This window comes from Labrus bergylta, chromosome 9 (assembly GCF_963930695.1).
Source record: "Labrus bergylta chromosome 9, fLabBer1.1, whole genome shotgun sequence".
Lineage (NCBI taxonomy): Eukaryota > Metazoa > Chordata > Actinopteri > Labriformes > Labridae > Labrus > Labrus bergylta.
In genome coordinates this window covers 17,147,912-17,160,114 of record NC_089203.1, presented here as the reverse complement: position 1 = coordinate 17,160,114, position 12,203 = coordinate 17,147,912, and the positions used below count along the sequence as shown (strand labels likewise).

The 12,203-nt window shown below is 42.2% G+C and overlaps 1 protein-coding gene across 4 annotated transcripts in view; it reads left to right on the top strand.

Moving 5' to 3' along the window:
• frmpd1b (FERM and PDZ domain containing 1b) overlaps window positions 1-11,884 on the top strand; it is a 26,989-nt gene extending 15,105 nt beyond the window's left edge. For 3 of the 4 annotated variants that reach the window (XM_065958809.1, XM_065958807.1, XM_065958808.1), the window contains 11 exons: window positions 397-501; window positions 709-804; window positions 2,460-2,585; window positions 2,772-2,891; window positions 3,368-3,501; window positions 4,420-4,546; window positions 4,925-5,017; window positions 5,169-5,351; window positions 5,688-5,889; window positions 6,114-7,076; window positions 7,287-11,884. In XM_065958809.1, the coding sequence (XP_065814881.1) occupies window positions 397-501; window positions 709-804; window positions 2,460-2,585; window positions 2,772-2,891; window positions 3,368-3,501; window positions 4,420-4,546; window positions 4,925-5,017; window positions 5,169-5,351; window positions 5,688-5,889; window positions 6,114-7,076; window positions 7,287-9,853 (4,716 nt within the window). In that variant the 3' untranslated portion in view covers window positions 9,854-11,884. The remainder of the gene's footprint in view (window positions 1-396; window positions 502-708; window positions 805-2,459; window positions 2,586-2,771; window positions 2,892-3,367; window positions 3,502-4,419; window positions 4,547-4,924; window positions 5,018-5,168; window positions 5,352-5,687; window positions 5,890-6,113; window positions 7,077-7,286) is intronic. The other variant, XM_065958810.1, reaches the window with a different exon arrangement.
• Window positions 11,885-12,203: the final 319 nt, after the last annotated feature.

Here is a 12,203-nt window from a genome sequence, read left to right as displayed (position 1 = left end):
TAAACAGGTTTCCTCTCCCCTCAGAGCTCATCATCTTTATGTGTACAAAATGATGCTCCACTGGCATGAGAGCAAAGCAGTGCCTGTAGCTTCTCTCCAGTTGCACAGAGCAGGTCAACTTTATGGGTGTGTTTGCACCTGAATGTCATTAGCGCTGTATGAGACAAGCAGATAGCAGCTGCAATCCATTCTTAGTGAATCAGTCCCTGTGTGTTTTGAAGCATGTGACTTTAGGTTTCAAAGGATCTTCTGGCTGGATTGGTTGAATGAGTGCGATGCACAATTCCAACATTTATGTCGACCTTTAGGTTACAACTGTTTCTGTTGGTTTGAGAGTAAATGTGAAATGTGTCAGTTGTGTTCTAATAATGTACACTGTGTGTTTTTCTGTTGCAGAACCCCAAGTCGTCCATCATGTCGGCAGAGAAGAGAGCTCGTCTGAGGAGTAATCCAGTAAAAGTGCGCTTTGCAGAAGAGGTGGTGGTCAATGGGCACACTCAGGTAAGAACATTTTCTTCAACACAGCGTTACAGCTGTTGTAATCCAAAAATGGACAACTCGTATTTCTGGATCTCACACATCTTCAATCAGTCTTTATTTGGTCTTATTGTCCAGACTGTCATGTTGTCATTTTGTAATGTATCGGTCCACGTTTGATATTGATTTTTGTCTAACCACACAATGAAATCTCTCACATCTCTCCATCAGGGAAACTCTCTTCTCTTCCTGCCCAACGTCCTAAAAGTATATTTAGAGAACGGGCAGACTAAGGCTTTCAAGTTTGACAACACAACAACTGTCAAGGTATGTTTTTCACTTTTTAACAACAGAGACGTCATTTTTATCAACTATACTAACTCATTCATGTTTCAGCCAAGTCACTTTTACTGAATCTTGAAATGAAGTTGGGTAAATAAGAGTTTGTAAGTTGATTCAGATGGCTGTTCGATACAAATCTTGACTTGCTGTTTGTTTTTTACTTCAGTTGAACAAGAAAACTTATATCAGCCTTCATGAGTCTCATTTTTACCTGTCAGACTCACGTTCAGCAGAATTTTATTGAACACGTGTTTGACTTTAACACATTTCAGCTGAGGTGCTGCTTTAGCTCAGAGGTTAGAGTGTGAATCTCATGTGTAGTTCCTGTAGCAGCGGCGCCCCAGGTTTGACTCTAGCCCTCTGAATGTTACTGTATGACATCATCCTACTCTCACTTCTCTCCTTCCTCTCTTCAGCTGCACTGTAAATAAAGCAGAAAATGGCAACAACAGAAAAGAAAAAAAAACAGTTTAATCTGACTAAGTTCTAGTCTCTCCAGTCACCTCACTGCTGTATTTAGTTAATTTAACGAGTAGAGTTTGTCTGCTACATTCAGGGTATTTACTGATTGTAATCATCATAAGCTGTGTCTGTTTTGGAGAGGAAAAGACCCCAGCATAACATTTTGCTCTTGTAAAAACCTTGGTAAAAAATGGAAGGGTCATTCGGAGAACCTTTCGAGTAAACATGCCACCATGCTGCGGCCCCCTCCATTTCTCTTCATATAATGAAGCTACTGTAAAGCAAAAAAAAAGTACAGATACTGATAGTCAACTCTTTTTCATGAATGTTTCAAATCGACTTTCAGTGGGCAGGTGTAGAAATTGCTTGATGAATTCTGTTTCTGTCTGAGTCAGAAGACGGCAGCATCAATCTTGGGCGACTGACATGTTTGTCGATCTGATTACCATAGCACACTGTTTAATCATTTATATGACAAAACCTTTATGCCAAGCCTAATAAAGTAAATGTACATACAGTATGTTACTGGAAGTAATGATGCACAAGTAATCATGTGATTCATCTTCACTCCACAATATCTGATGCAATGCCCACATTATTTTCCTCAAAAGATGTGATCATTGGCTCCCTCAGTGTCAGCAGAATGAGCCGTGAAAAAGCTTCCTTGAAACTAGTGGGTGTATTTTGCAGTTAAGCACACCACACATTATGGTGTGATTTGCCGCAAGGCTGTGAGGCTGTGGGTAGACTGTTCTTAGTGGTTCTTAATGATTGGAATGCTAAAAATGATTAATCATATTGTTTCTAGAGGGCAGAAGTTATGAAACACTTAAAAGTAAGCAGAGGAGTTTCAGCAAGAATCATGGGATTTTGTGAGGAATGCAGAGCTGGATAATGGGTGTCCCTCTAGATATCCTCTGTAAGTCCAGTTTGATATCTGCAGAGAGAATTATTAATCGTACTAAATGAACATCATAATGAGACGAGAGGTAGGTCACTGAGTCCTAAATCACCACCACAAGGTTCATATCTACTGTTGTGTTTATTGGGAAGTTTTATATTTGTATTTCAGTTTCTATTCACAGTCAAAGGGAAACTAAGAGGGGTCTGATTTAACCATCAGACCAGGATGGGTTTGTCTGAGGGGGGTCTGAACTGTTCTTTTCCATCCGTTCCAGGACATTGTTCTGACTCTGAAGGATAAACTGTCCATCCGAGCCATCGAGTACTTTGCACTGGTGCTAGAGCAGCAGTACAGCATCACCAAACTCCTGCTGCTGCATGAAGACGAGCTCGTACAGAAGGTGAAAGAAACAATGGACACACAAAAGTAGTCGTGAATGACTGTTTATATTAGGTGTAATTCACTTCATTTTGATGCAATGTTAACATGAAAACGTTTGAGTAGACCTTCTAACAAGCGAATACAATCCAGCTAAGAGTGCATGCAGTGGTGTGATGTTTGTACCTCTATTATTTGTTTTCATCAGGTAGTGCAGAAGAAAGACTCCCATGACTACAGATGTCTATTCAGGGTGTGTTTTATCCCCAGAGACCCCACAGACATGCAGCAGGATGACCCCTCTGCTTTTGAGTACTTCTTTCTACAAGTAAGATTCCCTTCTTTACAGTCCTTCTTTCTGTCTGTTCTTTTTGTTGTATAACCTCAATCAGACGTTGACCCTTGCTCCAACTGACACGCATGTAAAAACAAATCCACTAATAAAGTTTAAATCCTCCTATGTAACATATGTAATTTTAAATCTTATGCTTAATACAATTTCCGAACTGCAACTAGCTCATGAAACCTTCTCTGAAACTGAAACAAAAAAATATGACTTTCTGGTATATTTCCCCTGACAGTTTTTGAGTTAAAAAAGAAAAAGACTAAGTTATTTCCTGAATACACTTGGGGATATATTTCATTTGTCATAAACATTTCTTTTTTGTACCATAAAGTCTTTTCCTCCTGTTGTATTTCCTGTTTGACTATTAATGGCAGTTTGGTTGTGCTAATGTCGACTTGCTTTTTTAAGTACTTTCAAGCTGTGTATTGTCAAGGTGCTGAGGTTGTTTATGTTTCCAGAGTGTTGGGGATGTGCTGCGGGAGCGTTTTGCAGTCGAGATGAAGTGTAACACTGCACTCCGCCTGGCTGCTCTGCACATGCATGAGAGACTAGATAGTTGCGGACAGACCAGAACCTCTATGAAGAGCATAACGTGAGTCATGTTTGCATGTGCATTTATTTTTAGGGCCACGCAGGTAGAAACATTGTGGCACAGGCTCAAGCAACTGTGGTCATCCTGATTTAATTTAACTTGTTTGAGATAAGGGGATATGCTATATGAATGATCTATTAATGTGATCCATCGCCATAGAATGTGTGCAGACATAAATACTCTGACATTATAGACAGACTTTTGTTTTCACCGCAAAGGAAATAATGAAGTAGTCATACATAAAAGGGCATTCAGTTACTCGAGGGAAAAACGATTCAGCATGTCTCATATTTATTCTTTATATGTCGTTTTTTGTTTTCAAGCTTAAGGACTGTTAGATTACTTCACTGTCAAAGAGTTGAAAGCTGAAACTGAATTTTGTGTAGGGCTTTCACCTTGTTTCTCAATTTCACAACGCTGTTAACACACACCTCTTCTCCATGTGCACACTGGGCTGGTGACACAACACCTAAGCTAAATAGGAAAAAAGCTAATGCTAGCCTGATCTTCAAAGACTCAAATGTGTATTTCATTTTCTGTAGTAAACTGACAAAAAGCTAGCAAGACATGATGCGTTAAGATACCAGTTACTAATATCCATTCTAAACGTATGCTGTCATGATGGGACAGGATTTGCTATGATGCAAACATAAAGGAGCTGCTAAAAGTAAAAGTAAAAGTATGATGCTAAAATGAGCTGCGTCAAACTGCATGTTTCTTATCTGTCTGACAAAGCCACACAGGATTTGACCTTCTGTGATCTCAGACTCACCTTTCAAATGTTACACCAATATTAATTCCTTTTGGGCAAACTAAATCAAGTGCTTATCGCATGGGGAATTGTAGTTCAATTCTATTTCGTATTTAATCACAGAGTTCATATGTGGTTCAATGATTCCCGTGTCTTTGTGATGACAGGAAGGAGTTTGGCCTCGACAGCTTCATCTCTCCTACACTGCTGAGTAACATGAGGGAGAAGGACCTCAGGAAAGCCATCAGCTACCACCTCAAGAAGATCCAGTCCCTGCTTGAACCACGCCAGAAGGTAGATACTTACTGATTAATAAGTGGAAGGAAGCATTGAGATGGTGTAAAGAGAAGCTTCTTGACCGTTTTGTGGTGGATTTAGGTTACATTTTAGCTGACACAGTGGCTGCTAATCTCCCAGAGGTTTAAAGCAGTGTAAGGGGTGACAGAAGGTTGGGAGAAAAAATGGTGGATGGAAGTGTGATTAAAAACTCAATAGTAGGTCTGGGGCTTGTATCATGTTTCTAAGAAAATGAGTGGGGCATATTTCTCTGTTGAGGGCTTTGATTTGGTCAGTGAGTGAACCTTGACTTACCCTCTGGGTTTCTTTCATTCAGTTTTTTTTTCTCTGACTCTAATTATTTTCCCTGTTTTTATGTCCACTGTGGTGTTGTAGGTAATATCTGCTAGTCAGGCCCGCTTGGCTTACCTTACTCAGCTGGGAGAGCTGATTTCATACGGAGGACGATCATACACAGCTACAATGATGGTAAGGGAATAAAGAAAGTTGATGAAGCATACACCATATAACTGATTCAATTTTCTTTAAATTGTATTGTTCACTTTTGTTGTTATCTAACACACTTATCCATGTTCTTTTTCTTTTCTAATCTGATGTCTCCTTTTTCACCCACGCTCAGCTTCAGGATAGGGAGGTATTAGTCAGCCTGCTTGTGGGAGCCAAGTACGGGATGAGTCAGGTTATCAACCACAAACTCAATGTGATTTCTACACTGGTGGAGTTCAGCAGCATCAGCCGGGTCGAGCTGCTTTCCGAGTCAGACAAAGTCAGCCTACTGCGCATTTCACTGCATGACATGAAGGTATGGAAGAACCTTTATTCATATAGATAGTAATCAAGATAGTGGGCTGTATTATTCATAAATGTGTAGACACTTGTACACTGTCACATACAAAACAGATTGTATTCAGTCGCTATTTGTGCTAAAGCTCATGCTAGAGTAAATATAGGCCAAACATTTTCCTCTAATGCACATTGTAAAGCCTAAGGGGGTCTGTGGTAGCTATATAAAGCTAATTCACTCTACTCAAAGGTGACTCTTTCTTCTTTCTCCCACTCCATCGCCTTTTGTCCTTTACCCTTTGGCCTTAATTACTACCACTTTACCTTATCTTCTGAAATGCCCTCCCCCTTTCAGCCATTTGCCTTACTGATGGACTCTCTGGCAGCCAAAGACTTAGGGTGTCTGCTGGGAGGCTACTGCAAACTCCTTGTGGATCCTAATGTCAGTGTCTTCCGTCTGGGGCGCCCAAAAGTGAGGGTGCACCGGATACCTGCTGAAGAAGGTGTGTGTGGGAAGTTCGCCGTAATAGAGGGCGTGTGCTATGAATCCCTATCAAGTGAGCAAAAATTGTATCACTTAAAATCATCCCTTTCTGGCCTTGGCCTTTTTGATAGACATTTATCACATCCTATGTTGATGTATGTCACCAGCAGTACGGGTACGGATAGAAAAATCAGACCATCATACCATCATTATTTAAACTATTCTACTCTACAAATGGACTGACTAACTAATGTGTAATATTTGTCTGGTGTTTGTGCATTTTCTTCATGTTATTAGGTTATGTGTCTCGCTGCTGTAGTGACTCAGATGACTCAACAGATGAGGATGACCCAATGGATTCTCAACGCCCAGACCCAGCAAGTCAGGACTGGGAAGGACGAAGGAGAGAGGAGGAAGAAAAGAGAAGAGAAGAAGAAAGAAGAGAAAGAGAGGAACACAAAGGAAAACAGGAAGTGAAGATAATAGTGACAACAGAAGGTAAGGAATATGAAGGTGAAGAGGAAGGAGGGGCAACAGGAAGTGGTCTGCGTAAATCTAGCATAATGGATGAAGAAATGAACCTGGGGTCCACCTGGTACCACACAGACCCACGGGTCACCTGTAGCTTCTCTAGCTTGTCCAGTGGCTCCTTGAGTGCTGCTCTGGAGGACAGCAGTGCCACTGCAAACGCCCCATCTCGGCTAGGCACACACTGTGGACAACGCACAAGTGAGGATCAACCAGGTTTGGATGTTCACCACCCCTTCCTCTTAGAGCCCAAACGCCACCAAGGGCCCCTAAGACCTACCAACCTTAATTACCGCAGCAATGACAACTCTTGTCTTTGCTTTGTGGAGTTATCCAAGGCTGATTTCCTCCCCAGCCCACCTGAGGCTACTACGGATGATGACGATGATGATGAGGACGATCAGGAAGAGACAGGAGTGCAGGAACTCAGACGAATATCTAAGATCCCAAGTTCGAGAGATTTAAGAATGATTGACAGTACACCCTTTGACAGATCACCCATCAGAAGAAAGAAAAAGACCCCCCCCAAAGTCCCGTTAAGAACGAGTTCAATTCCTCGCCACAGTGTAGGAGAGGCTGAACACCGTCTCTCCCAGGATGAAGAGGGTCTCTTCCTTACACCGTCACCCAATCCCAAACCTGCTCTTTTAGTCAAAGAGACCGTTTCAGACTCTGAGGAGGAGTTTTTTGACGCACAGGAGAGATTTACTCCCCCAGTTCCTGATCTATCAGGTTTGTTAACAGGGTGATTGCTATGACTTTGTAGTTAAATAAATCCTTCTTGTGCTCTGTGTTGGTCTTTGGTTAAAAGCTAGCATTGTGACAAGATACAACAGTATTGCAACTTAAAGTGATCGAATGAGAAGAGACAAATATTTGTATAAATCTATTAATGCATTTCTTTCTCTGTTCTTTGCTTTTCCATTTCTCTTACTTTAACAGATGCTGAGCTTGCTGACAGGCGCAATGCTAACCGGTTGAGTGGAACCTGGAACAGTCTTCCAGCTGTCCCAGGGAAACAGCCACCCTCCCCCCTTGCCAATGAAGCCAAATCCTCTAAAAACAAGACTGAAGTCAAGACACTTAAAGGTTCCAAAAGCAAACCTACCAACCAACATCCCAGTTCACCAAAGCCATCTCAGAAACCTGAAGTCAAGGTCAAACCACCATTGGCACCTAAGCCCCAGCTGCCTCCCAAACCTCAGACCATTCCTCCCAAATCCCCCCAGAATGGGAGATCATATGCCCACTGCAATGGCGATGCCTCTGGACATCTGTCCTCTGAACTCTTGGAAATGGAGCCAGACACAATGGAGTTCAAGTCTGTCACATCTGGGGCAGGCGGAATGCCAGTGTCATCACCCTTGATCACAGCAGTGTGGTGCAGCAAGCAACCAGTACCAATAACAACAGCCCGAACTGAGGAAAAGACAACAGTGAAAGAAAACAGCCCAAAACAGAGTAAAGATATAATGCATAAGAATGGTGCACACTTAGTGTCCAATGATAAAGCATACATTAGTGATGGAAAACAAAGTCCTAACATTGAGCAGAAAAGCAATGGGACTGCCTTACCCACAAAAATGTCACCAAACCTACCATCTATCCCACGTTCAAATTCAGGTACAAAGCTATCTGTTCCTCCTCCTGTGCCCCCAAAACCCACTTCTCCCATCAATTTCCATCCACTATCACTACCTGCTAGCTCACCAGTCTCCCCAACTGATCCAAGCAAAGGCATATTTAAGGATAGTGTCAGTCCACCAAATGGACTCCACCCTTGGAGCAGCCGTAATGGAAGCATCCAGTCAGGACCTCGGCGAGTATCCCTGAGTCATGAAAGCCTGTCACCAAAAAATACTGATGCACCTCTCACACTTACATCCTCCCTCAACTCAACTAACTCCAAAGGAGTTGGGGGCCTAGAAACCAGGGAACCCGGAAGGTCTGGATCAGGATCAGATCTGAGGACGAGTTCTTCCAGCCTTGGGGGTAGACTTCCAGCTTCTGCACTGAGAGGGAAGATCCAGGCTCTGCCTTGGTACATGACCCGTTCTCAAGAGATTTTGGGAACTTTAGACTATCCATCCACCAGCTCCATCAATGGGGATACCTCTGGCTTTGGCTCTGGTTTGTCTGTAGCTAGTGGTTTATCAGATCTAAACAAGACCCCTGTTAAAGAAAAAGAGACTGTAACTTCAATGTCAGTAGGGAAAGGGAACACTTTAGAAGATGGAGCTGCAGTTGTCATAGCCACCATCAAGGAGGCCCAGGAAGTGACCTCACACATGAAAAAGGCCAATGGAACAAATGGCTCCAGTCCTGACCTGAGTTTGAAAGATATTAGTGCACACCGTGGCAGTGTTTCATCAGAGCAGCCTCAATCATGGTCCCATTCAGCAGTGGGGCTGGGAGGTGTGTCCAGCATGCAAATTGGAGGAGACTCACCAACCTCCTCGCTGGCAGATAGTACTCCTCCACAGCAGCAGCAGCGGGAGGCTTGTGGCTGTCGCACAGTTTATGCAAACTGTTTCAGCGGAGACACGGAGGATGGTATAAGCTTTGATGAAGAGCTTACTGTTTATGAGTTCTCACGTCGCACACGCCCAAAACCTGCCAAAATTGCCACTGTTCCTTCACCTACAACACCTCCTCCAAACCCAAACATCTTGTCATTGCTTAGGGACAACCCTCGTCCACTCTCTACCTTCTCCACTGCCTCCTCTGAACTGAGTCCCTTAGTTTCCCATCCGGTGTCACCAACAAACTCAGTTGGTTGTCCTCTTCGTTCACTTACCAATAAGAATTATGGTGGGCTAAAGGGAGGTTTTGCCTCCCTACGTCAAGACATAGACCAACTGCTGCTGGTCTTGGAGAGGGGAGCACTTGAGCAACAAGACTCAAAGCAGAATCTCACAGGCATAGAAGTAGGGCCTGACCTAAATCACAATGGAAACGAAAGCAGTACCACCCCATCAACCAGCCAAAATTGTACTGGGACAAGCACCGCTGCTATGACAGAGGCTGAAAGGAGTCTCCTCCAGGCAGAGGCTCGACGATTGGCATCTGGTTGTCAGCGTGCTACACGTGTAGGTTGGGCTCCTGATGAAGCCCTACGTTCGTTATCCAACAGCTTCAGTGCACTGGTTCAGTTGTCTGCCGCCTGCTTGCGAACAAACCCATGCCCTGGCTGTGAAATCTGCCATGATGAGAGTCTGCTCCACAGAGATGAGGACGATGACAGCCAGGAACCCATGGACAAGCTGAAGGAGATTGTGGGTTTGTACCGGGAGTTTGTTGGGGCTGTTGAGACAGCTGGTACTGGTGCTGGGATGAAAAGTGTGGGCCTCACTGGGTTGGGACAGGGTCACGGTGAGACTGATGGGGTGAGGCTACTAGCCAAACGCTGCACAGTACTCATTTCGTCTGTATTCGCACTCACACAGCTCTTCCGGACACGCACACTAGAAACCTCAGACACGACTGGACACGTACCTCTTAATTTTTGACTTGTGAACTTAACCCACTAATAACTCATTGAATCTTGAGGTGATACAAGAGTAAACTGCACAGAGCCATCTGGTGTGTAACCCCTGTGTTCTTGTACAGTAAGTGCCATGCACACCACAGCACACAAACTGTATCCCGTATTACACAGACCCACATGAAAAGACACAACAAACAAAAACCCGAACGAATAAGAGGAAACTTCATTGCGTGTCCTCTTCTTGGAAGCATACGGACTATGCATTTGTACATATGAATTTTATAATTCTCTTATTTTATGATACTGTATGTGTATGTATGTAAGGACGGATTGCCCATTTATGTATTTATGTATTTATTTTTACAATATTTGCACCACGGTCTGTGATGTGCAGGTCTCTGGTGAAAAAGAAACTATGGATGTCACTGGAATTTTTATTTTCTCCTTCTCTTTGAGACAGTATTAAGTTATCTTTTGCTGCTTTAAAAATTTCCTCTACTCAAGGTGTAATCTGTAAATTGTCATTTTTAAAGTTTAGTAAAACAGTATGTTTTGCTAAATGCAGAAAATATACTTTACTACACTCTTGCAATATACAGTAATTAACTGATTTGTTTTATATGTGCAGTGACTGCACCTTTTAAAGGATTTAGTTTTATAACATGAGTCAAATATAAAGGGGACACAAAACTCAACCATAACAAAGCAGGGAGAGCACTTTGACTGTTACAGATTGCACCTTTTTACGAGACATATTCCCTTGTGTAAAGTGTTTTTTTCTATCCCTTCTCATTCTGGAATTACTTTTAAGTGAATGCTTCTTGGAAATTCTCCCGTTACCCAGACGTATGCAGTATTATAACGTTCAAGTTTTCATCCAAAGGACATGACACATACACTATATTTTCTGGGAATGTGTGGATGAGGCCAAGGAATCAAAACAGGGGACCTTATTTGTGTTGTTTAAAAATGTTTTTTGAAAACTGGTTTTGGCACAAGAGAGACTGTTAAACTATGTCCAGATGTAGCAGAGATCCAAAGTCTTAAAACACTGAGCCACAACTGTTTTCCACTAGGAATTCCTCTTAGGTCGCACCACCATATTGATATCATACTGACTGACAAATGGACTGACTGCTGTATGCTGGAGTCAGAACTGTAGATACATATTTATATCTTTGTGTCCTATTCCTTCTCTACTTTCATTTATGGCTATGCAAACATAAACTCTTCACCCCCACATACTGTATTCTTGTTTTTTTGTGCTAACATTGAAAACAACTATGGCTGCATTATGTTTGTCTGAATATAATGGGGGCTTTCTTTGTTTGGAATGTTGGCTTTTGTCTTGTTTTGGGAAAATGTAATGCATTATGGATTGCAACATTTTGAAACAAGTTGCATGGCATTTGTCAATTTAAAGACTCCTGTCTATACTGATGTCTGAATATTGTTAGTAAAAGGGTGACATTGCTTGATCAGTTTGCTGATGTACAGTTTTCACCAATCAGCTTGTCCACATAACATGATGACAACTCATTTAGTGAGTCATCCTATTTTCTTGATAACAAGAAGGCAATTAAGTCTCAGTGCTTATGCAAGTATGATAATAACATTAGCTGAGCGAGGACCTGATTAGGAAGCTGATGAGGAGGTATGTAGTTAAATGAATCCTCCTAATAGATGACAGTGGGAAGCTTTGTCAAGATGGCCGTGCTTAAAAAGGTTACTCCCCGGGGGATCAGATTTCAGAGCTTCCAGTTGTATTGGTGGTTATGTCCAGTAGCAGTGTCCATGACTTCACTAACATCAAGAGATAGGTGTCAGAAGCATTTCTTGTTGTTCATCACAAAGGCCCAAACAGGGCAGAATAGCCTGTGACACATTTTTTTTCTTTTTCCTGTGAGTAAAAATTGTGTTAACAGTATTTAATTTCCAAAGCAGCCATGTGTTTCTACAGTACACCAACAGTCACCTTTTCCTTACCCACGTACAATAAAGTCAATGTACTAAGAAATGTATTGTTTGGGAATAAATTGCACATTGACCCAAACTATGGTGAATGTCTGGATGTTTTGGTTTAGTGTGTGGGACAGTTCATCACTAGTTGTACTAACTTAAAGTGTTAATATCTTCTTCCCTGAAAGGTGCGCCTACAAAGAGATCGGAAGACAAAATATTTACCATCCAAAAACCAAGGGAGAAATATGTTAGCAACAGTTGGTACCATGACTAATACTGGCATTGAGGATTATTGGGGGATTTCCCAGCAAAGAGTTGTACTTCCACAAAATCAGATTATCATGCACTAGGAATATCTCTCTTTAAACAGCAGAACAGCTGAATTAAAACAACATGGCCACTTTCCATTA